The sequence below is a fragment of the Triturus cristatus genome, chromosome 1_2 (assembly GCF_964204655.1).
Source record: "Triturus cristatus chromosome 1_2, aTriCri1.1, whole genome shotgun sequence".
NCBI classification, from domain to species: Eukaryota; Metazoa; Chordata; class Amphibia; order Caudata; family Salamandridae; genus Triturus; species Triturus cristatus.
The window spans coordinates 152,134,531-152,162,250 of record NC_140580.1 but is presented as its reverse complement, the minus strand read 5'-3'; the positions used below and the strand labels follow the sequence as shown (position 1 = coordinate 152,162,250).

Genomic DNA, 27,720 nt, shown 5'->3' with positions numbered 1-27,720 from the left:
AAACGCGTTTTGGGACCCCCCTTTTATCTCAGCCCCCGCTTGACGAATCCCCCCGAGACTTTCAGGGTAGGAGCGGAGCGTAGCGCCCCACCTATTTTGAAAAATTCGCGAGGATTCGTCGACCGGCGCCAAAGTTATTCAAAATAGAATGTTGCGGATTTCCTATGGAAACGTGGTCCTAACTATAACTACCTACTGGCGACCGCCAGTAGGTAATATATATATATATATATATATATATATATATATCTCTATATCTCAAAACCTCCCTCGAACAGAAAGGAAGAGGCTACACGGGGAATCCAGTTTGGAGGCTTTATTGGAACAACAGGTAAGCATAATGCATTTCGGCGTGTAGGGCCTTCCTCAGATGCCGCTGTTAAAAAAGGAATATAGTCTCACCCTCGCTTAAAATGTTCTTGCAGTCCTCTCATTGGTGAGAACCGGCACCATCCCCCAATCATGTGGTCACCCACCGTAAGCAGCGCTGTGGACACTGCATCTCCCAAAATGTAGCTCGGTTGGGACGGTGTTGTGTGGGGAAATTAAAGATGAATCCATGTGGGCGGGTGTCTTGCAAGGTGAGGCTCTGTGTGCCAAATTACATTCCTTAAGCCTCCTTGGGTCTCCGCATACGCTCCAAGTTCGCCGGGCCGTGAGATGACTATGATTTAGTCAAACTTCATTTGCAGTCACAAGCCACTACTGGCGGCAGCCCTTGCAGAACTCACAATCCGAGGTGGGCTGGTGCCGGTCCAATACCTTGGACACCCAAAACAAAACTGCAGATATATATATATATATATATATATATATATATATATATATACACATATATATATATACACATATATATATATATATATATATATATATATCCAAATTGTCTGCTAATAAGCAAAACGCACTCTCAGTCGCTGTAAAGGTAACTTTTAATTCGCACTGTAACGCGTTTCGGGAGACGCGCTCCCTTGGTCACACAGTGTGGCATCTCATCACACACATCCATAAGTACAGGGTGAAATAAACATAGTCAACGGACTGCCGGTTTGCAGTGCAAAACAAAGGGTGATAATGGTGGCCATCTTAGAATGGTGTAAAACATATTGTAAACAATATACAAACCGAGTGGTATACATTGTACATAAATAATTCATAATGGCCCAATGTGCAATGCAATAGTTATTCGTGAAACCCTGTCAATACGTCTCGTCATAGTGACTGGGTAAAGACACACATATAAATCCAAGTGGGTGCTGCTGTATGCCATCCGTTAAATAAATGTTCACCCCAGTGGGTTTGATGAAGGTTAAAAAACTGGCACATCCGCCAATAGCAGAGTCAATCACAGTTGGGTACTACCCGGTCCTGCCGGGTCACCGAGTAAGACAACCCTAGGATCCGCTGTATCTGTATCTCAATAAATTGAGGCGTTTATCCCACCTGCTGCTGTCCGTCTTCTGTTGCCAGTGATCAAGGACGTTACTGTCTGAAACATGTTTGGCGCTTGTTTGGAGGGGGAGGCTGGCCCATCTGCTGTCTTCACGAAGGAGGTGTTAACTCCCCGGGTGCGGTCTTTCCTCAGAGGGCAACCTTGTTTGGATTATGTTTTGCGGCCTGTCCGGTCGCGGAAAGGCCCCGTCGCAGATACAGCAGATCCTAGGGTTGTCTTACTCGGTGACCCGGCAGGACCGGGTAGTACCCAACTGTGATTGACTCTGCTATTGGCGGATGTGCCAGTTTTTTTTTTTAACCTTCATCAAACCCACTGGGGTGAACATTTATTTAACGGATGGCATACAGCAGCACCCACTTGGATTTATATGTGCGGGACTACGTAAACCAGCATGCAATTTTGCATACGCCGATCTGGCGAGACCTCAACGCCCACTGGGGCGTATCTAAATAAATTGAGGCGTTTATCCCACCTGCTGCTGTCCGTCTTCTGTTGCCAGTGATCAAGGACGTTACTGTCTGAAACATGTTTGGCGCTTGTTTGGAGGGGGAGGCTGGCCCATCTGCTGTCTTCACGAAGGAGGTGTTAACTCCCCGGGTGCGGTCTTTCCTCAGAGGGCAACCTTGTTTGGAATATATATATATATATATATATATAACTAGCAGTTTAAAAGTGTCAACCTTTACAAAGCATTGATGCATACAAACATGCATTTTTTTAATTTAGCCATTGCATCCCGTTAGTTACAGGAAATTGCAGGAGGATGAGGCATACCAGTAACCTAAGGACCTTTAAAGCATACAGGGTCAGAAAATATTTAGTCTTGCCATGACAGATCTATTGTTTTTTTCCTCCAACAGGTAATGTGGCATAAATTTGATATAATTGCCTATGGGTTAGAACACAAATTTAGACCAACCTGTGGATCGCAACTGCTTTAGAAATCTTTAAAATCTCAAAATTCTTTCTAATCAGGGAGAAATAGATCTATCCTTGAAAATAGCATTCTATTGTTGGTTTTAATTTACTTTTTTACTTTTTTTGTGGTTGTAATTTTTAAGCATGTTCACACTAATAGTATTAACATATTAGAAATTAAATTTCATGTCATTTTGTTGTCAGTTTTTATTTTTAGCAATATGTCTATATGATAGCTTGGTTTAATAGACTAAGACAAAGGTCTAAATTAACTTTGACTTGTACTACTACTAATAAGGCAGAATTGATGACAATAAGGAGAAGAGTAGCTGCATTATGAGATTTTCATGTTATACATAGGATAAGACACATTTGTTAAGTTTTTAATTTGTCAGAAACTTCATTGCAGTCAAGTGAGACAGGGAGATGTCTACCTGTGACCTAGGGTCCTCCATAGGCCTGCAGACGAAACTAACCATTAATGTTTGTCTAGCGCAGGGGTCTTCTACCTTTTCTGTAATAAGAGCTACTTATGTATAATGAACATCATCACAAGCTACTAAAATGACTGGTTTAGTGACCGTATCAGACAAGATTACATTAGTGGCCACCATATGGAAGATTTCTAGCAGTAACCAACTCAGTACATCAGGCACGGTTGTCAATAGTAAAGTTTAAAAAAATCTTTGTCAATGTGGCATGCCTCTGCATGGGTACTATATAAAAGCCATAAGTGCAATGCCCCTGGCACTAAGACAATAATATCTGTAGTGTGTCTCCCCAACACCGCGTGATTTATCACTCAAATATCAGCTTTAAATATATTTTGGAAATTCATCCGTTATTCTCCAAACATCAGCTTATGAGTTACGCAAATACACACATTTTCGTCTTGACTGCACTCTTTTCAAATTAGTTTAATATATATATTCATTCAATGAGGTTATTTCGTAGGCTGGGCTCAGACAGGAGAGTCACTTACAGTTAGGTGTATAGCTGCTAGTAGCTCACAAGCTAATAGTTTAAGAGTAGCTCGTGTTGAGTAGAGTTGGTCTTGTGTTATAAATTATTTGTCCTCACCTATACAGTAGAGCTCCAATCTAAATTGAGAGTTTTAGTTCTCATTTTAGACCCATCATAAGTCACATACTACAAGGTATGACTGTAAATGTTATATGAGCATGCAAAGAGCCATGAGACTGTAGACTTTAAAAGCAGTGGGGCAGGGCAGTTCCCAGGTTCTAGTTATGCGGCAAGATTGTCGTTGCAAATGGACGCTTTGTGGCCAAGAACCATTTGTTCAGTTAAAAGTGCCTTCAGTGGATATGTACGCGCTTTTACCCGTTAATAAAATGGCTTACATCGAACATGTTTTATGCTATGTACAGAGCGGTGTGCTGGCGTGTGGCTAATTATCGTACCCTTAACTCTTAGTGGGACGCCGCCATTGAAGGTAATGGTTTGGTGCATAATTGATATCTGGGCACGTTTTCCTTTCTGCCTTCAAGTCATAAATATGCAAGACTTTTTGGTACAAATGCTCATTAACACTAAAATAAATGCCAGAAACTGGTAGCACTTAATAGATCTGCAATATTTGTTTGACGGTCTCCACTTTTAAATGTGTAATTGTAACATTTGATGACGTGCAGAAACGCCAGGCCAAACCTGTTCCTGAACTTCTCTCATTTTGGTAATAAACGAGAAATCTTGAAGATTTGTAGAGTTGCAGTACTGCAAATTTACTAATTATATGTGGCCATCTGAGATTTCAATTGCAGTGTCTTGTTGACGGCTCTTCATCAAAAGAAATGTAGAAACCTTCTGTTAATTGTGCAGCTTATGCCAGCTTGTAACATTTTTGGTGAGAAAGTAGAACAACAAAAACAGTATCAGTAAGGAATGCTGCCTACTGCAGAGATTTTTAGTCCCCCATAGTGATGTAATGAATAATTAAATGAGCCGCTTGCAAGAACCTCTTTCGTTTCCTTATTGAACGTTTTATTTCAGGAGACTCTGGTTTTGCAGTGGGCATTCAATGAATCTGGTTTCTAGTAACATATTACGCCCTTCCCTCCCACTCCAGCCATAGCCCTTCCTCCAGACCGGAGGGTAGTGCCATGGCGTAGAGGAGGCCCAGAGCACAGCAGTCACATCAAGGGATACAGTTATGTTAGTTGGAATCTGGGCACATCACAGCAGCGGCGGCTCCTCCGCTACGGCTGAGGGCCGCGCCAGCAATTAAAAAAATGTAAAGGTAATAAAACAGGTTTAAAACCCGCTTTTTATCATTTTATTTTGATTCTGCTAGGGCATGGGGCGGGGTCAGAGTTACGATAGGCTGGAGGGGGAGTTGGGGGATCTACCTACACTGCACATGTGCTTTTTGGCCGGCGGTCTCAGGCCGGCCGAAAATCACACGCACAGTGACCCATCTGCAACCCCTGTTCCATTGCTGGGGCTGGAGAGAGCAGGCACAGACTCCAAGTCTGTCCTGGAGCGCGCATTATGGGTGCACAGGCCAATCCTGAAGCTTCTCTCATGTGAGAGCAGCTTCAGGATTGGCCGCAGGGCAGGCTGGGAGCCTGTGCCTGCCTGTAGCGGTGGAGAGAAGTGGCTGAGCGCGATGCAATGTGGCAGCAGGGAAGTTTAATTTTGTATTTTTTTGTCTTTCTTGGCCCCCATTTACCCCCCCCCCCACCCGGCATCTTTTGTAAATGTTTTTTCTATTGTCCCCCGTCCGTCCTCCCTCCCGGCCCCCTCCCGCCTCTTTTACCAAATACGAGCCGCAGTGCTCTGCTGTGCTTCTGCCCACAACTCCGTTGTTACCTTCTGCTTGTAGCAATTGGACATAGCTGTAAAGTTAGAGATTCTTTACTGTACATTATTGTTCCTCTTTCACTTCCTGAATTTGTCTTTTCCTCTTGGCTCGGACTGAGCTGCTAACAACCGGATATAGTTTTGGAGGATAAGGGGTAAAAGGTCCCGATCCCTTACTGGCCGTATATTGAGCAAAAGATCCCTTCTTTGACGCTTGCCCCTGACATGGGGAAACCCCTAACCCCCTAATGTAGATAAGGTTCAAAACAGAATCAGGGCAAGTTTTGTTTCCTATGTTTTTTATGGAAAAATTCCAATCACACATTGGTTCATTTTATGGCTTTTTTATATTGGTGTTGTCACTCTATCCGTGATAGTGAGTGAAAGAACAGCCAACACGTGTTTCACCCCTTTACATGGCCATCTGGCCTGAGGCTTCCTCAGGGCGGGATAAAGGATAATCGGTATCGATCCGGTCATCTTGGTAAATAGATTTCTTACGGATTATCCCAAAAAAAAGATTTCAGGCGTAATGCCACTACAGGTCATTTCAGTCCGTCGGTGTGGATCCACACAGACTGACTGAAGCGACCTGGAGTGGCATTACGCCCGAAATTTATTTTGGGAGAATCCTTAAGAAATCTATTTACCAAGACGACCGGATCGATACCGATTATTCTTTATCCCGCCCTGTTGGCTGTTCTTTCACTCACTATCACGGATAGAGTGACAACACCAATATAAAAAAGCCATAAAATGAACCAATGTGTGATAGGAATTTTTCCATAAAAAACATCGGAAACAAAACTTGCCCTGACAAGGCTGATGGCTGATGTACCTGCAAATAAACAGCTTGAACTCTGGTATTGGGCCTCACTTTCCTCTGTGATGTATATGTATGTATATGTATATATATGTATGTATGTATATGTATGTATGTGTATAGGTATATATGTATGTATATATATGTATATGTATGTATATATGGCGTTTATATTGATTTAGTCCCACTTCTCTTTTTAACAAATTAAGTACTTAAAGGGCACTTGCCTAGAAAACTTTTCAACCTCTTTCGATGTCTTCAATCATGGACACTAGTTCGCGTTTATTTGTAGTATTGGACGAATACTCCTTTAATGTTAAGAGATGCTTTGCATGTAACATGCACATGTAGTTTCAATGCTTACCTCTAAAATTAGGTATCATGCAATAGATCTAAAATGTATATATGCAATGTATGGTTTTCAGAATTTATTGCGTTTTTCAACACCATTTCAGTTTATGTATAAATCATACATTGTGTGACATGTTATCAACAATTATTCATTTTGTTTAACTGTCTGTCGGTTTTGTAGACATGAAACTTAAATAATTCAAAATGTTAAGGTATTAAGTACTTTCATTGGTTACCACTACAAGATGGATGCCAAAAAACGGGGCGATAGTGGGTGCTGCAAATGAAGTGCCTTTTCTATGTTCTTTGTTGTTATATACACGTCATGTAACACTGGTGAAATCGTGTGATCAAGACACTCTCGGTGTCGAAACGCGTAGCGGTTTACTGAAATAAACCCCTGTGGTTGCAAATGGACTCCTGAGTGTGCGTCGTTACTTGAAGAAATTGAGAATATGTATGTGTATATATATGTATATGTATGTATATGTATGTATATGTATGTATATGTATGTATATGTATATGTATGTATATGTATATGTATGTATATATATCTGTATATGTATGTGTATGTATGTATATGTATGTATGTATATGTACGTATATGTATGTATGTATATATATGTATGTATATGTACGTATATGTATGTATGTATATATATGTGTGTATGTATATGTATATATATGTGTGTGTGTGTATGTATATATATATATGTGTGTTGGTATGTATATATATATGTGTATGTGTATATGTATGTATATATATATGTGTATGTGTATATGTATATATATATGTGTATGTGTATATGTATGTATATGTATGTATTGTGGAGAAGTGTGGCTCAATGGTTAGAGCGGCAGACCCTGATGCAGAGTTCTGGCCTGGGACCAGAGTTCAATCCCCCGCCTCGGCGGGTCTTGGATTCAATTTCCTCGGACCTGATAATTCTTGCCTCGGTGCCTATTCTAATCATGAGTTCCACGCTGCAACTCTGGGCAATAGCTTGCTTAATCTCCACAACGGCCCTAGCAGCGCTGGGATGCCTGGCTTCACCATGGGGGTGCCCAGGAGTGGACATTTCACAGGGAAAGGCCAGGAAGGGTTCCACAGCGGTATGAGTAAAAGTGCTAGGATACCCCCATTGGGGGTGGCAGTGCGCTATACAAGTACATACACATTTACACATTACATTTACATTTATATGTGTGTATTTATATGTATAATTTATTTTTGCCCCCATATACTAGTAGTCCTGATGAGACCTTTGAATCCTTGTTAAAGGTCAAAATGTTGAAACAGATGAGTAACAAACAAATACGTATACGTAGTTGACATGGACTGATTCTAGAACTCTTCGTGGTTGTATGTTACAAACACATCAGCCCTTTTGTATGCTGTCATTGGTGTATATTTTGTTTGTGGTGATTTTCACACTGGGGACACATTGCACTATTGTATCATTTTTTTTCTTTTTGTATGGACACAATAACTGATAACATTGTTCCTGATTTGCTATGACGTGGTGGTCTTTGTGAAATTGTTGATACTAAGGCACTGATTGCGTGAGTTTATCGAATCTCTTAAGTGTATACTCTTAACTAAATGATACCAATGAGAACAGAATTACGTATAATATGTAGAACAGTAACCATGTGATGGGAGAGCCAGCAGTGTTTCTTCCAGCTGTGGCAGTAATCTTGTGCAGCTTTTCAGTGAGTGCCAGGAGGCACTGTTTGCATATTTGGAAACTGAGTTGTTTGCAGATTGAGCGAGCGACAGGCTCTGTCCTCTTCCGAGCCCTGCGTTTTGTTTCATAAGAATTGTTTTTCATACAGACTGGTCTTTATGTATTTTCATCTTAGCAAGTTCTTGAATTTATAGATGACTTTGAGTGCTACCTGAATATAACTGAAGGCATTATGCCGTCTGTCTGGTTGTATAGCCCCCGTACAGGTCTTATGCTGGAAAGTAGGACTTAGGCTATTGCTGGCTCATGGGTCTCAGAATGCTACAAGGTTGCTGTCCTCCCACTGCTAGACGGCCACTATGTGCAACGGTGGCACCACTATTCAGTTCTGTGGCCATTTGATGTCAACTTCAAGGCATTATCCTACACATCAATCAATTCATCAGCTGGGTTCAGTTTGCCTGAACTCTACTGTGCTGAACTTTCTTTTTGGTTAAACTGTTGCAGTTTGCTGATGTTCGGTGATAAACGTGCTTCACAGGTATGCCTTGCACACCATAGTCTCCCTTGTTCTTTTAGTTTTGAGAGCCCCTCCCTCCGAACAAACCTGTTTCCATCCACCTTTGTGTGGGAGCCTGTATTTGCATATGAGGTGGAGCCTGTGATCCATATGCATCAAGCTAACATGACTTTAACTCTTGCTCTGCAAACTGTTAATGTGTTTATTATTTTTAATGCGAACACAACAAGATGATGACTGAGTGTTGAAGCTTTTCAACCACTCACCCCCCAGTCAAGAGATCTGTGTTTAATCCGTCGTTCTTTTGCTCACTATGCCACTCCCGGTTTGTGCCCAGTCATATGCAAATCAGTCTTGACCCTGTTGCTCATGGGAACAGTCCATCCCGAATTGCCAGGCCAGGTCAATACTGGACCAGAAACAAGCATCCAGGGATCGGTTTTGGGGTATAACCCCTCAGCATACCTGGTTGATAACCCCCTAACTAGGGAAAAACCTGTCCTGGGTTGCTTGGCTTCCGATTAGGGATAACCTGGCCAGCAGTTTGGGCAACACTGTTCCCATTGGAGCATGGTGAAGACTGATTTGCATATGACTGAGTCGAAACTGAGGTGGTATGGTGTGCAAAATAACCATGGATTGGGATGTGACCCTGAGTACTTACCAGTGGCTGAGGATAATTCAAGCAGTTCATCCACCACTTTTTTGTATCTTTACTACATAAAGCCACAACAATAAATAATGAAATATGTGGTGAAAATAGAAATATTTTGTGATGTAGTCTTTCCCAATCCTTTAGTTTTCCTCTCACTTGTATTGAACTGAGCCAGAGCAAACTGATTTGATATAAAAGAAGAAAGACATCCCGGTGACTGAAGGGTGACTGAAGAGCTTAATGTGCCCTATTTTTTAATGAGAATTTTGTTTAAAAGGCGCTATGATCTGTCGTAGGCCATTGGATTTCCCTAAGGCATATATGATCCCATGCCAACAGCAAGTATATTATGAGAGGTGGGCTACTTTTACAGTGTCTTTCTATACCCAGATGACCTCTCCTTCCTTAAACTTGAAGAGTAGTTTGAGGCAAGAGGCAGGAGTAATGTGACCTTGTTGTGGCATTTGTAGGATAATCTTACAATAGCCCAGATAGGTCCTTTGGATACTAAAAATGCCTAGCTCAGACCTGACAGTGTGGCACAGAGCAGTCAGCATGGGTGTGAAATGTAATATAGTATCCACTTGGCCATGGCACAGGTTGCTTCATAAGTCTACTTGTCCTATAAAAAACTCCACTTGTCCATTTAGTACCTTATAGTGCGGTGACAAATGATGGCAGCAATCTCATTAAAGCTTTAATAACAGCCTCTCTGATTATGCCTGGGCTCATACTATAGTGGGGTTTGATTACTAGCAATTCCCTTATTTTGGCCCCTTTCTCCAACTCTACATATCGGGCCTGGAGGTAACGATAAGCAATACTTCCAGGGTTGAAATGTCCTTTTAAGCCTGCAAACCTAATGTTTTAGGGGTTTTCACCACATCTCCTCTAGTCTTTTCATATACTGAGAAAGGTTGGAAATGTACTTATGAGAAGAAGTAAAATGTCATCCAGGTTTGGGAAAGAAGTGGTTGGAGGTAAAGTGAACTTGTAAACCCTCAACAGATTTTCGGCTGAGCAAATCTGCACATGCTTATTTGCTCATGCTAAAATGCAGTTCACAAATATTTTTTAAGAATAGGATGTCCTGTTCTACTTCTGTAAATTCTTGTGAATTCATGAAAGCCATAAATCTGCACTAATGCAAGGACATATACCATGAGTGCACTTTTGTGACTTTATTTAAGAATTGATCCCCTAATTAGGTCTGACATTTAACAATACCTTTTTTGTTTAATATTTATTTTTAAATTCTGTCTCTCTATCTATTGGCAGTGACCGCTTTCGGCTCTTTCACAAGGAGCATGTCAGCATATTGAGTAGTTTTGTTCAGTGCCTGGAACTACTGGGGCAACATGAGCTTTTTGAGACCCAAAAATATTTTAGCTTTTTGCCATTGTGTGTTATATTGGTGAGAGCTCGGCAGCTACCACAATAAAGTTTTACAAAAGCCATGTCAAAACAAGACACACATTGACAAAACTAAGCCTGGGCGTAGTTCGCAGAGTTTTGCTACGAAGTTGCGCGAGTGGCGGAGTGCAGTGCGATCTACAGTTTGTACTGGTATTCCTGCCGCTCGGGTAGAAATTCTACCCGAGCTGCAGCTCGCACTCGCGAACTTACGTGAGCGGGGAAAAAAATCTGCTGCACATCGCGAAGCGGAATTTTATGCACTCCGTGAGCTCCGCGGAGTTCAAAATACTCTGCGAACTGAGCGATGTTCACCGCCCAGGACTAGACAAAACCAAGAGGCTTGCCACACATGTTAGACCTATAGGCTTTTTCCAATGCTTGTTTATTTTCATGTTTCCTATAATCTCGTTGAAACTGGTTACACTAATTTTCCAATATACATACTTTTTGGGAAATACTAGCATGCATCAACACATTTTACTAAATGTTGCTTCAAAGAAATGGGACCTAAAATGGCCAGGTAGTTTAGCAAAAAGCTTTTTTTCCCTAGTTGCATTTTTTTTGTGAACATTTTATTTTGAGAGCAAACAATCTTCAATTTTCCTTTCAAGCTTCTGCAAATATTTGCATCTAACCAAAGAGCATTCTGAGAGCATTACACGTAGCCTTATATTGTTAAGCTTTGCAAAGGTGTGTACACGTTTTTATACTGGAAACACTGTCTGTAGTACAGTCTGAACAATATTTCCCCAGAGCACTCTCCCTAATAGTAAAGGCAATGCATTAATGAGCCATCAATGAAAGTTCAGACAGCATTAACATATGGACACAAATATTACCTTAACTGCAGACAATGCCCTTCCCTGATCCATACTGTGATACTGTAAACTGGCAGCCAGAGGGTTTGTGCTGTGGGGCTGTTGCCTACTTGTCCTGTGCACATGATAAACATGAAAACTTGTTGTCCTTGACCCCAAACAAAATGTGCTAGGTGTTGGGCTACAGAAATTCCACACCCCTGAGTCAGGCTTTACTAGAGTTACATGTGTTCATACATGGATAAGTAATTGACATGGCTCGAAAGAAAACTGAAACTAATTTACAAAAATAAAGCAGATTTTTATGTAATTTTAGACAGCAAAAATGAAGACAATCGGATGAGTATAACTGGAATTAGGGATTTTTAAAGGAAAAATAAATCTGTGCATTTCAATCTTGCAAAACAATAACGTTGTGATCAATAGGGAAATACACTGGTGACAATCGGCCACTTGCAGGTCGAGTTCAGTGGAAACCACCGGGGGGGGGGGGTGAGCAGGGGGGCATGGAGGTGGGGTGGATCCCAGTCTCCAACGGTCAGTTGATTTTTACCTGGCTCGTAGGGCCCTGGTGCATAGGGGAACTCATTGCCCGTGATGCTACAAAAGGGGACCTGTGGGTGCAGGTTTTTCCACTTTGACTGTGCCGGTGAGGAAAGGGGTGCAAAATCTCGACAACGGGGACACACAGGCTTTGGGTTGAAGATGCTGTGGGGTTCAATCGAAGCACAGTGTTCAACAAAGGTAGTGGTTGCCAGACCAACAAGCCTTGGCAGCAGCAACCTCAGCCTTAGGTCAATTAAATGCCCTAGAGCCTGGGGAAAACGGTAGCCGCCAGAAACTTGCTGGAGGTCAGGAGTATGTTTCCCACATTATACCATTTACTTTTGGGTGATTCCCTCTGCGGACCTGATGGCTAGTGATTCTGTGGATCCAGGTGCGGTTTTGCCTCCATGCTGCTGGGGACTTGTGCCTCTAGTCCAAGGGAGTTTTGGAGTTGCCTTTGGCTTGCAGTGGGGTTCCTCTTTTCTTTGGAACTGGTCTCTGTTCAAAGACTAGTCATAGTCGTGCAGTTGCAGGGTGGTTGCCACTAGTGCAATTTTATGTACCTTTTCTTTGTGCAGGTCCTGAAATCAGATTCCTGTCTTGGCGGCAGCAGCTGCAGGCTGTCAGCCAGGGCACAAGAAAAGCTGGGGTAACCAGGCAGGTAACCTTTAAAGTAGCCACTTTGGGGCATGTCACATTAAATCCGACTTTGGTATCAAACAACTTGTCTCATCAAATCAGACTTTTTCCCCAAACAGGACACTTTTCAGTGGGACCATAATGGAACTGGCCTCCTGGGGGTGCCCGAGTGCTAGTCCATGTTATCTAGTGGCACTCTGAACACTTATAGTAGCCCCTATTGGAGGGATGCTACTATAGGGACATATAAGATAGCTTGCACGTATATGCCTACACCTTTAATTTAATGCCCCCCTGCCAGGAGGCATACCTTATGGGTGACTGGCATATATTAAAAATAGTGCTGTGACCTTTGCACTAATGGTGAGGTCAAAGTCGAGTTGGAGCAGTTGGCACTGCTACTGCAGTCTCTCTTGGTAGGCCTTCTGTCATCTGTTTGCTTGGGTCACTCATGGTGGCACAATCAATGCTGCAGACCCTTGTGACCTCGTCAACTCCCATGCCCTGGGTATCCCTGGTACCACTTACCAGGGACTTACAAGGGGGTTAATGTCCTTGCCAATTGGGGTTACCTGTTCATAAGCATCATATTTTAAGGAGAGAGGCCTCACACCGGGGCCTGCTTAGCAGGCTCCAGTGCACTTTGAGAGTCAAAAACCATCAGCATTGATGTCCAAATGGGGAAAAACATTGGGGGGAAACCTGCAAAAAGCCCGTTTTCTTACAGCATTTAACCCCTTAATGTACCCCTCCCATGATACCACTTATATTGTGAAAAGTTGTTCTACTGTCATAATGACCTGGGTCGCCATATTATATCAGGCCAGGCGTTCACATCAAATGCATGGTCCTTTGTGGACTGCTGTGAAGCAGGACGTTTGTGAACTCTCTCACATTCAGTAAGTAAAGGATTGGTTGCACACAAGATAGTCATTTCCAGAGGCTCAAATTGGCCCAGTTAATCCAGTCTTGCTACACATAACCTCTAACATAACTTATTTAACTTGCATTATTAAATGTCACCGGAGCAGGAGAGGAATACAGGGAAGATTGTAGCAGCAACATGGCATACTCCAGGTGCTGCATGTGTGTAGCATTCAGTTAGTTCCAGTTTACAGAGGAACAGTATGTAAGTGGGGAAAGTGCCAGACAGAGCACTTAACAGTATTTGTATGCCATCCTTACCCAGACAGTTACACACTGATAATTCATTACACGTATTTACTATTTGAGGCACTGGTAGCTGTTTTGCCCCTTATAAACACGCTCCAACGCGGATCTTCATGGTGCAAGGGGGCAAACTGAGCTGCTACACCAATTTTCACAATTGTTCTTGGAATGAAGGGTTGGTTCGACCAGGCTTTTGAGTATCACATGTCTGATTTTCCTGTTGCTAAACATATCCGAGCAGAATATGATTTGTGGATCATTTTGATGCTGTTTTTACCTTTTATGTTTGGTGTAGAAAATAAAAAGCTTATAATATCAGTGTGTATTTAAAAAAGATGGGGCCTCTTCATTGTGGTTAGACAACATACAAAAACTTGGCAAGTATTATGTTCTATTTGAAAATAAACAGAACAAAGTATTTACTGTAGATATGTTGAACTCATGGAAAGTGATATGTTCTCTGTTACATTTTGTGGCATAACGTTTCGCCCTCTACAGATCTGGACTAGATGCAGCAACGCATAGTTCGCATAGTGATATATTTATGTATTGCAAAGCCATTGCACAATAGTCAGGCCAAGGTGTGAGTGGCACAGGCTTCTCCTGTTGAGGCGTCACTTTCTCATGTCACCTGCCACTTCCGGCCCTCTCTATGTCGCCCCCTGGAGGCGCACCCTCTTTTCTTGGCCTAGTTGTGGAGCGAGGGATCCCCGCGGATCTTTCCTACTCTAAATTGCCTGCGCTCGAGATTGATCGTGTCTGCCTCCAAGCTCCTCCCCTAACCCTTTCCTTTCTTTCTTTCTTTTTTTCACAGAAAAGGTCGCGGATCGCCTACAGTGATGAAGTGCGCAATGAGCTCCTGGGGGACGACGGGATTTCCTCGGAGAGCCAGGTAGGATGCTGGTCACGGAGGCCTGTGGGTGTCTGCGGGGCCAGAGGGGTCAGAGGCCCACTGGGCGTCTCGGGCTGCCCCTCGCGCATTAGCAGCAAGCCATGCGGAAGTGATACTGTTTAATGCAAAGCTGGGCTTTAATCAACTTCTCAGTGTCGCCTTGGAGATCTAACGTAGAAACCCTCGCCTCACCATCACTTGCTGCGATGGTCCCCACTTTCTTTTCTTCTCGCGCCTTTGTTGTTCAGAAAGGCTTGATACTGACTATTTCCGAACAGACCTCCGTCCTAGGCAAACGGATTTGTGAAAGTAGCAAAAAATGCATCAGTCTGTTTTACAAAAACACAGCTTTATTACATTAACGCCGTTTATCCAACAAATAAAAGAAAGCTCCTAGTTTTGGGGCAAGAATTGAATGGCCTAGCATCCTTTCTTGTTTGCACCCCTTCAACAAGAGCCATGCAGTTCACACAGCCAAGTTTGCTAAAGGAACGGAAGCCATATTTACGTTTTTTTATAGCAAATTTAGCTGTGTAAACTGCATGGCTCCAGCGTAAGTGGGCAGTGTATGTTTTGATGTTCCTTTTCGCATATCACAGGGACCAAGTAATTAACAGAGACAACAATACCCCTTTCGCATGCCTGGTAACTGCAGCGTTATCACAAAACATGTACGCAAGCACTCACTGCTTTAGGTATACTCTGAACAACAGGGGAGAGGCTGGATACACGAACACTGAAGCGGGGTTGGTTGTTGGTTAGGGGGCAAGATTTGGATACATTTGGCCACCAACCTTTCCCGTTTTTAAAAGTTATACTGGTTTCCTTTTGGGAAGAACTCCCAAATCTTGTGCCATCCACACAAGATGATAGCCACATGATTGTATCCGCCTATTTCATTCAGAGCATTGTATTTTTAAAATGTTTTAAACATATGCACAGAAGCTACAAGTAAATAAAAACGTGCATCAGTGAAGTAAATCCCCCTTTTTTTTTTTTTTACTTTTTATGATTTTGGGTTACTTGATTGCATGTGGTTGCTGTCATCTCATCACCCAACTCTCAGACACTGGCTCTTAAGCTTTTCCTGAGTGGTTGAAGTAATAAGCATTATGGAGTCTTGTCTCTACATCATATTGCTGTTTATTTGGTCTGAAACATTTCACGTTAATTCATAGATTTTTTTTATTTATTCCTGATAACTTCATGCCTCAGTGTGAATTCCTCAGGTCCCCTGCATTAAGATTGGCACAACTAGGGCGTAGGTGTGCTGAATGACGTGCATTGGGGCTGCACGTTTGTGGGCTGCTGTCTTCCGTATTGAATATGTGCACTTGATCCTCTACCAAGGGTGTTTTATCTCACTCTTTATTCTGCTAGATCTGAGCAGGGTGGAAGCTTGTATTTTTATCATCAAGTGCCTGTAAACGGGCCAAGCAGGTTGCTTCAAGTTACAGCATTTCAAAAAAGTAAAAACTCAATACACATCCTATTAATTTGTATGTGTAAGTGATATGCATAAAAGCAACACGCAGCAGACTGTAATCACAACACATCTATGTCTTGTTAAAAAAAGGATAATAAATACTGCCGGCTTCTAGCAGTGGTTTGAGCATAGTTTAACATGCTACCTTTTGCTTTACTTTTTTTTAATTTAAGCCAGCACACGTATTCAGCTCTGTACTTTGTTCTGCAGTAATACATCTTGACATCAGTCGGGGGGGAACCCAAATGTAAGTATTTAAGGCGCTTTGTCAGTTAAGAATATTCAGCTGATGGGGGCACACATGTAAAGTGTCAAAAAATAGGAGTCCAAAGTAAAAATTCTGAAATGTACGCCTTTAGAATTACTCTTAAATTTGAAGGTAACTTCTTACTTTTATTGAGTTGACAAAAATTCCCAGGAGCAGCCCTTGAAATATATGGCAATCGATTTCCAGGAGCACCTGCATGCAGAAAAGTTACATTTGCAAAATTTCCCCTTGATGTAAATGTCTGCTGAGCGTTTTTACATCCCCATTCCCACCTTCAAGCGTCACTTAATCTTTAATAGGATTTTTATTATTTTGCCCATTTCATTTACGTCATTGGGCTTTTATTGGTGGTTTAAACGTGCATATGGAAGCTATACTTACAAAAAAACGTTGCAAGGAGAGTTTTTTTTTTCAAATCAGTGAGGTAAACGTATATTTGTCCTTCTAGGAGTAAGTCTGTGAGCCTTTCTGTGGTTAGTATCTCCTATAAAAATACAAGACTACTTTTGCAGGTAGGGCCACCCAGAAACCCCATCACAGCAACCCAAAACCTAGCATTTGCAATAATGGCCATATTCACATATACCATTTGAGTGTTAAAATTCAGCCAGCCCTGGTTTTTGTTAATGAGGATTGGAAATTTGTCTTAGCACATGATTTTTTTGCACAACTAAGTTGAACTTTGGCATGCAAATACCTATCCTGTCCCTAACAGATTTTGAGAGTAAAATGAAAAACTTTGTATTGAATATTATGAGTAAACCTCTGAAGTTTGATTGAGAACAAGAACACATTAAATTGGCTCACTTGATTTGTCTCTTTATATGTTCTCTAACTTGCAATAAACTCACACATCTGGTAGATTGTATATAATGCTACTGCCATATGCTCAGAAGGTCAGAATAATCCTGTCCTTAATCCAGGTACTAATGGCCTGACGTATCAAAGGTTTTTACCCATTCTGGCTCCTTGAAGAAATGCGTTGGTACATAAGGGTCTGTATTTCCGAGAATTATTTAATGTGCTTAGATGAAGTATCAGTGATGCCATCAATTGGTTTGGCTGACTGGCTTCCTGTCTTACCTTTTTGTATTTACTTGCCCAGGTGTAAGTCACAAGAGGTCACAACTCCACACATACAGAAGTCCTTTTAAGTTCTCATGTTGCCTTCATTCTGTCCATTGATGTTAATCGAGGTACCAACCTTGAAGCTGTTGTACAAGAATTTTCCAACATTGTTGACTACAAATCTGAGGTTGATTTTAACTCGTAAATCCTCAGTCCAAAAGTAAGAAGACATCAAATCCTTTCCATGACCATTTCTTTATTATTCCCCAACTCTAGTATTCCAAATCCAAGATGTACTTTGTATGGAAAGTCTTTCAATGTAAATGTACATTTAAATTTGCCCAGGTGATCACAGCAAGTCACTTAGTGTTGAGAAATGTAGCTAAAAAAAGGCATACACAAGTATTCCTGTATAAAAACATTAATAATGAAGAGTAACTGAACGTGTCTGCAGAGACAGAGAAACTTCTTGTCTGACTGCTAACTTTTGATCGTCTTCGGTCTGGCCTTGCTGTGCATAAAGTATTCTCGACTTCAGCTACAGAGCAGGGGGGTGAAGGCGGTCAATTTAATTCCCTCGGATCTGAAGAAGGTTGGTATCATTTCATATAGCCCTGGCAGAGCAGATCATTACCAGACACAAATCTGTTCGTTACATGCCGAGGGTTTATAGCAAAATAAATAGAGCGCCATCATAAGTTCAGAAAATTGTGTGTTCGACCCACGATAATGTGCAAAGGGCATTTAATAGAGTTCAGCATTTACTCGTTATCTGTATGCAGGCAGAGCCGGCTGTGGTGTTATCGCTTTTTTTCCGTAATAATTTCGTAGTTCGTCACGTGACACGCCTTGCGCGCACACATACACGGATACACTCATACACCGACAGATGCTCTGCAGCTTTTTTATTTTTTTAATTTTTAGTCACAGCCAAAGGCTTGGCCTCCAGAGATTCTGCTGGCTCAAACTAGCATAAACCAGATTTTTCAGGCTACAAAGAGACAGATTACCGCTTGCATTAAATTTTGCATTGAAACAAAAATCTTTGTCTTCAACCATAAATTATGCTGATCACTTTGATGGAAACAGAAAATATGCCTTAAGTGTTAATACTGTTTTACTATTGAGGAAACGTTATCCCATTTTACGAAACAGAATAATGGCTCTGACGTTTTTGAATCTTCTTTACTGGTGGAAAAGCTAAAATACAGCTTTTTCTGGATTTCAATGCCCCTCTTAGGCGAACGTTTAGAGACAAAAAAGCGAAGTTACCTTGCCTAGCTACAAATCCTGCTAGAAGCTTAAAATCAGCCATGCAGCACAAACAAGATAGAGCATTTTTGTTTTGTCTTGATTCCATTCATGAAGGTAGAAAAAACCACAACAAATGTGCAGAATTTTCAAGTGGCCATTGATGACGGCAGGATGGCTCTTCCCATGCGGACTCAATTGCAGGGGCGTTGTTTTAAACTTTGGCCCCTTAAGTATCGTGCTTAGCTGCAGAAAGGCCACCATGGGAAGAAGTGAGAACTTGCCATCCAGTTGAAGATTCTCATTTCTCGCCCACCCCTCTTTTTAAAGTTTTTCTATTTGCCTCTTGCAGGCGACGGAAACTGAGACAGGTGACCGTAGGAGGAAGAGAAGGGGTAGATTTGAGACCTCGACGGAAGAGATATCCCTTTCTCCTTGGCCTGGACAACTGCCCTGGTTAATATACTAGTTGACTGCTCTACAGTGTCACATTTTGGGAGGACGCCTTTATCTCACACCACAACCCTAATTTTACATACATTGCTGCTTCTTTCATTTTAGTTTAGAGGAAAGACCGCTGTTTTTCAACTCAAGCTTGTGCGCAGTCCTGCTGTTTCATTTTTAGAAGCTCATGGTTAAATGAGGAAGCTTGCTAATTAGAGTTACCCAGTAACCAGTAATCACGTCTGTAAAATTTAGTCGCTATGGAACGTTGTACATTTCCTTATATTGTGCATGGTTCGTGTTTGCTGCAGTCCTTTGTTTTTTTGATTCTATTGTTGATTGGCACTGGTATCATGCAAACATTAAGATATACCATCTGATTAGATCAGAACATTCCTGCATGTAGGCGCATTTGATATAATATTCAATTTTATAAGTGGTTCTTTTGCCACAAGGCATGTTTGCTGGAACAAGCAGCACATCGATTTGATGATAGACTTGTCATCAGTGTTTAGCTACACCGTGGAAACGACAAATCTTGAGATAAATAAATTCAAAGAAATATACATATGCGAAAAGATCGCTGCGCCTGATGTCTTGCATGTTTTGCTTTCAGCTGCAAATGTTAAATAATTGAGGTATTATTCCAGGTATCATTCAGCTTTACAATCTCCCCACTTCCAAGTGACAAGACGGCATTGGTCAGCCCATTTATGAAAGTATAAAAAAAATGATGCAAACATCAAAAAAGAATTTCCGTTGTTTCTTAGAGGTTGCACTGCATTCTTTCTTTGGGGAACTCTAAGGTTTGAAAAAATGTTGTCACCCGACCCACATGATGAGCGTTCTTTTATTTTAACGGTTGCAGATTAGGTCGCTTGTTGCTCAAAAGGGGTGGCGCGCCTCTGCGCAGTGATTCATAAATATGACACTATTCTGTTTTTTGTTGGAAGCTGACAGTACTTTTAAAGGGAAGGACGTCCTAAAAACTTGCTTCTTTGTATGTGCTATCTGAGGGAAGCCGAGGAGGAGACTTGCTTCCTTCCTCGTAATATAGACACCCACAAAGTCAATCCACCCTTTATTTGATGATGGTGCCTCAGATGTGGTTTAAAAGAGAATTTCACACTTTCTTCCCTTGTTTTTATGTGACAGTGCGCGAAAGTGATCTTTACTCGTTCAAAACCCCTCTGCATGTTGTCTGTGTTTAGCTCCTTTTAATGTGTTTGTCTGTGATTTCTAAATGCTAAGCATGTAAACAGATAAATTGTCAATGTTAATTCAACACCCTGTCACAACTGATCTTTCTTTCCTGCCATTTCTTTCCTTTTTATCTTTTTTCCTCTGTGCGCTCGTGCTGCAGTTGATAAAATTACGCGAAGAGGTGAGTGTTTTCTAGCTTTTGGGTGGCTGTTTCCATTCTGAGTTTCTGAGCACCGTATTCTTTCATTTCTCCTTTAATGGCTATTCACACGGCTATAGCAGGTCAAGTCACTATGCCCGCTTGTGTTTTCTTGCCCTCCGGAGCCGGGCACGAGGCGGCAGGTATCGTACAGGGAGAGATTTCATTCAGAAAAACACGTACCAATTGCACTGGCGTGAAACAGTTTACTTTTGAAATAACCGCAGTCGCTGAACAAGGAGCGATATCACATTGCCGTAGAAAATAGACGAAACACGGAAGTAGCTAATAAGGACGCCATTGTTGTTAAATTATAGTTAAGGTCAATTCACAGTGATGTGTAACTCAGAAAAATGAACCGTTGATCTCATCAGTTGAATACATTGCGACTTGCGGCAGTAAAGAATGAATGCAAGAGGCACAAAGTGTGTGGTGAGTGTTATTACGCGATCCTAATTGTGTTGTGTTTCTGGCACCTAATAAATATATATATATATATATATATATATATATATATATATATATATATATATATATGACATACACACACATATATATAATTACTCTGCGTTTGTTAAATTGAGTTTGTCAAGATATGAATTCCAGTGAGATTAATACAATATGCTCAGCAGCTTTTGAAGACTGCTAGTGAAACCTCGCTGAATCTGTTGTTTATATACTGTCTGAAATAAGTGTAAAAAAAGTGTGTGTATGTATATGTGTATATATATATATATATATATATATATATATATTAAAAAACATGTTTGGTTGCCTATATTGCACAACATGTAGTATTTCAGAGGGACCCTTAAAATATTGAAACTATTTCAATGTACCCTCTGAAATATGGTCATCGTAGTGACAGCTGACATACCATAATACAGAGCTTTACCGTTGGCAGGGCAACTAGGATTCCGGGGCATAGAGGACCAAATTATGCAGGAAAGGTTATCTAAATACTGCTGCAAAGAATGCAAGGGATCCTGCACATTCTCTGGCACTACATGTTTCATCTTTTTGAGCGACAGAAATTTTGTTGATGAAACCTACAAGTAGGGGTAAAATATGTGGCAAATTCACTAAATCTAGAATTGTGCGGTAAAATGTTGAAACTACAGAATCCACTGCCCTCATCATCGTCCATTGTTTTAGAAATAATGTATTATTGAAAAGTAAAAGCCTAAACACACTAATTCCAGACCAGTGCCTGCTGCTAGCGGAAGTTTGAAGAAAGTAGCTTTTTCAAGCTCACTACCCACCACCCCCCAAAAAAAATCATAGAATCTAAAAAAAATACATAGTGGGTAACTTGTAACACAATCATATATTACAATCTTGCAATATTGGTGACATTTATAATCCACTCTTCCTTTGTGATAATGTTATATATATATATATATTCACTGAAAAAACCATAGGTTTCAGACATGTTATAGTTAGCGGAAATTTTACTGATAAAAAACCAATGAAATTCCCCCGTTATAGTTAGTGCAGGCAACTATAACTCACGCGACCGCAATCCTCAAAACTATAACATGTCTGAAACCTATGGTTTTTTCAGTGAATTTGCAAGGTTTTTTAAATGCTAATTCCTAACTATAACGTGTGTGAAACCTATGGTAAATGCTAAGTTACTTTACACCATTCGTGGCGTGCACGCCCACTTAACGCAGTTCGTTCCGTGCGCGCACTGTGCGCTTCGCGCACCGTGCGCGCACGGTGAGCACGCGGTGCGCTTCGCGCACCGCGCGCCCACTTTACGCAGTTAGTGCCATACACGCAAGGTGGGCACGCAGTGCGCTACGCGCACCGCGTGCCCACGTTACGCACCGTGCGCACATGGAGGACATATTATGCGCTTCCTTGTGATAGGTAATCTGTTAAATTTAATTTGTAAGTGATGACAATAATATGCCATGCACAGAGAGTGTTTTTTTTTTTATTTAAATTTTTAGCGTAAGCGCACCGTACGCGTACGGTAAGCGTAATCGGCGAAATTTTCAAAAAATAAAAATTTACCGTTTTTGGCCTTTGAGGACTCAACTAACATGGCTATGTGCATGGGCGCTGTCTAAACAGCCCCTTTATATGTTTTTTGCCTTTATTTACAGCCCCCCCCCTCAGAGTGCGAGAGAGAAAATGGCGGCCGCCGCTTCCTGGTTTCGACCGATTCGAATGTTTACTTAGATGTAACAGCCAATCAGAATCGCGCTCGCGCACGCCACCGTACGCGTACGGTAAGCTTACGGTAAGCGTACCGTAAGCTGGCTCAGATATATATATTGATTTAAAGGCTATTTTCTCAGAATCTACTGAACAGATTTACACCAAACCTACAAAAGGCACTTCCTTGACCTGAGGACTACCTCTCTGCCAAATTTCTAGTAATTCTGTTCAGCCGTTCGGGCTGTAGCCCTGTCTAAAGGTCCTACGGAAAAATGCATGGGAAAAACGCGTTTTGGGACCCCCCTTTTATCTCAGCCCCCGCTTGACGAATCCCCCCGAGACTTTCAGGGTAGGAGCGGAGCGTAGCGCCCCACCTATTTTGAGAAATTCGCGAGGATTCGTCGACCGGCGCCAAAGTTATTCAAAATAGAATGTTGCGGATTTCCTATGGAAAAGGGGTCCTAACTATAACTACCTACTGGCGACCGCCAGTAGGTAATATATATATATATATATATGTATATATATATATATATGTATGTATCACAATGAGTAACGGGTAACTGTGTAATATGATCCAATTTTGCATCAAGAGGTTCTGGTGACATCATAAACAATTAGGTAAAGGCAGAGTGGATTTTAAATGTCACCAATACTGCAGATGCACATTTTGCAAAGAAACAGGCAAGGACTCTGGAAGTAAAGTGCTTTCATTTAATTATTTTTCCAAAAATGCTGTATGACGCACCTCAAGTGGCCTTGATCATATCTATATATATATATATATATATATATATATATATATATATATATATATATATATATATATATATATATATATATATATATATATATATATATATATATATATATATATATACACACACATTGCAGTGAGAGTAAATGTGGCCAATGAACAGTTGTACTAAGAAACATTTATTCACTCATTTATTCCTACAATGCAATGCTCAAGTTTGAGCTTATTGCCACAGTTCAGAAAAAAGTGAGAAAAGTACTTCTGACCGCCTCGCAGATTGCATGGAGCAATTACTTTACACTGGGAAACAACACTCCTAATAGTATCAATATCTTTTGAGTCTCACTTTACCTTCCCGCACTAATGTAACCCCTTGCCTCATAATTTTGGTTGAATACATTTGTTAAAGCAAATATACAAGGAAAATGCATTGGCGTGAAGCATATGTGCATCTGAGCAGAGTGCCATTTATTACCACTGTTTAGAGAGGGGCATCACTACTCATGACCCCTCACCACATTCAACAGTGGTAATACACAGCATATTACGTCAATCAAATCTGCATACATGCTATAGATCTATATATATATATTCTGTGGTCCACGCTTCATCTGTTACGAGACTGGGAGAACGAAAGTGGAGTTTGAGACATATATATATATATATATAGAGAGAGAGAGAGAGAGAGAGAGAGAGAGATTCTCTCTATCACTCTCTCTCTGTATAGATATGAAGTAATGCATGCAAATATATATAAATATATATATATATATATATAGTACAGTTACCGGCATAAAAGTGCTAAGCACTGCCAGATGTGTGCCCCTGTCTGTGTTCCTCGCAGATGCTGATTCAGCATCTCAGTGGCACAGCACAGACCTCTTAGAGATGCCAGTCAGTAGACTAAGGGCTAATGGTCTCATAACTCTCCCTTTCACCCACTTTGCATTCTCAAGAGGTTATTTAGCACTAAATCTGTTGTATTTCCGAATTCATAATGAAGTATTAACGCTTGTGTTATTTGCAGCAGCAGCAGTGTCCTATAGTTGAGCACTAACATGAATGAAATGCTGTTATATTTTATTAGAGTTGATGTATAATACTGCAGTATTGGCGTCACAAAACGTCCATGTCAGTGAGCGTATATTGGAAACTACAGGCGCAGAACTTTGTAGACTCCCACCCTCTGATCCTCAGTATCTCTGCTGCACCAGACGACACACCTCTCCAACAGCTGCACTTTTCAACGTTTTCCTCAGGTCATTGAATTGGTTGACGCTTTCTACTTTTTGCTATTTTCTGTTAACGGAGATGAATGTTGTGGTGTGTTGCCAGTGGCTGGGGCTCCTATCGCTGTCTGGCTCTGCTAGTGAACAATGCACCTTCATGAAGTAAAGTTTAGGGCGTCTCTCAGACACCTCTGAGGTCTTTGTGCAGCCTCTTGCTCTGTCTGACAGACTCCACCCTGTGAATTCTAATGCCTATATGATGTACCTTGTTAGCACATTGCTCTCTGTATGATCGAACATTCCGAGAATTTCACCCAGTTTTGAGCTATTCCGTTATTTTGTATACATTTTAGTTTTTATGCTTGCTGTACTCAGAATTGTGAAACAATATACGAGTCCATAGAGCAGGCTAGATGAACAGAAGAGGCCCCGTTTAATGCTAGGAGAGTAATTTAAAAAACCTGCTTTACAGAATATTTTATAGTTCTTCACTCAACATGTGCCTAGTTAAAGTTCAGTTAAGTGAGGGAGAGGGATTCCTGGCCATGAGACTTCCATGACCTTTGCCAGCCCCATGACGCACGCATTGAGTTTATTGGTCTTTGTTTTTATCATAATGACACTGCTCAAGTCGCATACATGGATTTGTTCATTAGTATAAGCTTCTTGTGACCAGTTGAAGGCGAAAATATTCATTTAAAAAAAGGATAACATTTTGACTTATCATCCTTGTTACTAAAGTTAATACTAATATTTGCTGCGAGAACGAAGAAGGCGTATTGATGCACCACCCATTGCGCGGTGGAAAGGAGGCTCCCATTTGGAGGTGTCTGTGTTCAGGGGAAGTTACACATTGAGTACTTACGAAAACAGAAGTGTGTATAAGCTGTTTGCAAGTGAATACATTAGGCACCAAATAAAGGCAATTCGTGGGTTTGGGGCTAAATGATGGCTATTTTCCACCAAGGGTCTTACCCAGAATCATAATCAAATAATGATCCCTTCATTCAGGGTCGATATCTTAAATGCTCAATCGTTTTATTTTTTTCTTTGAATGAAACTTTTTCTTCCTTCCACTTTTTTAAAATCCATTTTGAAAATGTGAAACTACAGAAGAACAGCTCAGACCAGAGTTCAGCGCCTATCAGAAATGTGATGCCCCTTTAAACTTTACTTGTAGGGTGAGTGGAAATTACTCGGTGCAGAGATCAATTCCTAGGTAAGCATATCAACTCGGATTTCTTTGGATTCTATAGATCGGGACATAGGAACATGTTTTCTTTTCAGGTCCGATTTTTTAATCTTTATTTTTACAATATATACAGTTATTTTTGATATCGCTGAATGTTCTTTTCACTTTTGTGAGAAAGATGATGTGTAACAGCGTCCTCTCAGGTAAGAAAAGCTTTTGGTAGGCAGCTATTAAGCAAAACTTGTTTCTTCAAATACTGTAGACTGTGATGGCAAAATGTAATGTGAGCATGGACATTTTAGCCGCCTTCTTGATCATTACATTCCAGCTTGCAGACACTGCTTGAAGACTTGTCTCGGATATCAGGAGCACCAGTTACAGCTTGTTTTCTAGTCCTCTCAGCCTAGGCTCTCGAGAGCAGAAATTAAAAATAAGAGCCATTAGATTCATTTTCGCAAAGAAATGTGCTCAGGAATGACTCTTTTCTGGGATATGGGATCTGGGGTAAGACCTTCACACATATTGGGAAGGTGCCTGTCATGCCTTTCACCCAGTGCAGCGCTCTCTCTCATGCTTGGAAGGCATTTTTATCACCTAGGCTTTCATAGGTGTGGACCCACTCAACATCGTAGGATGCTTCAGAATCTGCTGATCTATTCACATCAAGAGGAAATTTGCGCCATCGTTCCAGCATGTATGGTGCTGAGCATTTCAGCTCCAAAAGAGCTCCTTCCATAAGTAGATCTGTGCAGCCTGCTTTGGATGCGGTGAAACATAGCGGTACAAAAGGGGGGTGGTGATGGACGGAGCATCAGAACCAATCATACACTCACACCCAGTCAACAGATCTGGGTTTGATCCATCACCGTTCTTTAGCCCACTCTGCCACCCCAGTTCAGACATGGCCATTTGCAAATCAGTCTGACCCTGTGCCTCATGGGAACAGTCCAGCCCGAACTGCCAAGCCATGCCTTCCCTGGACCGGAAACAAGCTTCCTAGGACCGGTTTCTGGCATTTCAGCCGTCTTCAGCCAGGCTTGCTTGAATCCAGTGGCAAAGTGAGCAAGGGACTCACGTCTGAGCATACCCTGCCAACTTATGGCGAACAAAGCGGTACAAAAGGGGGTGGTGATGGACGGAGCATCAGAACCAATCAAAAACTCACACCCAGTCAACAGATCTGGGTTTGATCCATCACCGTTCTTTAGCCCACTCTGCCACCCCAGTTCAGACATGGCCGTATGCAAATCAGTCTGACCCTGTGCCTCATGGGAACAGTCCAGCCCGAACTGCCAAGCCATGCCTTTCCTGGACCGGAAACAAGCTTCCTAGGACCGGTTTCTGGCATTTCAGCCGTCTTCAGCCAGGCTTGCTTGAATCCAGTGGCAAAGTGAGCAAGGGACTCACGTCTGAGCATACTCTGCCAACTTATGGCGAACAAAGCGGTACAAAAGGGGGTGGTGATGGACGGAGCATCAGAACCAATCAAACACTCACACCCAGTCAACAGATCTGGGTTTGATCCATCACCGTTCTTTAGCCCACTCTGCCACCCCAGTTCAGACATGGCCATATGCAAATCAGTCTGACCCTGTGCCTCATGGGAACAGTCCAGCCCGAACTGCCAAGCCATGCCTTCCCTGGACCGGAAACAAGCTTCCTAGGACCGGTTTCTGGCATTTCAGCCGTCTTCAGCCAGGCTTGCTTGAATCCAGTGGCAAAGGGAGCAAGGGACTCACGT

General features: G+C 41.6%; 1 protein-coding gene across 4 annotated transcripts in view; it reads left to right on the top strand.

Annotated features, from left to right (window-relative positions):
• Positions 1-27,720, top strand: part of VTI1A (vesicle transport through interaction with t-SNAREs 1A) — a 1,077,795-nt gene that overhangs the window by 306,964 nt on the left and 743,111 nt on the right. For 2 of the 4 annotated variants that reach the window (XM_085603403.1, XM_085603406.1), the window contains exons 4-5: positions 14,636-14,713; positions 20,594-20,614. In XM_085603403.1, coding sequence (XP_085459529.1) covers positions 14,636-14,713; positions 20,594-20,614 — 99 coding nt within the window. The remainder of the gene's footprint in view (positions 1-14,635; positions 14,714-20,593; positions 20,615-27,720) is intronic. The other 2 variants (XM_085603407.1, XM_085603404.1) reach the window with 1 other exon arrangement.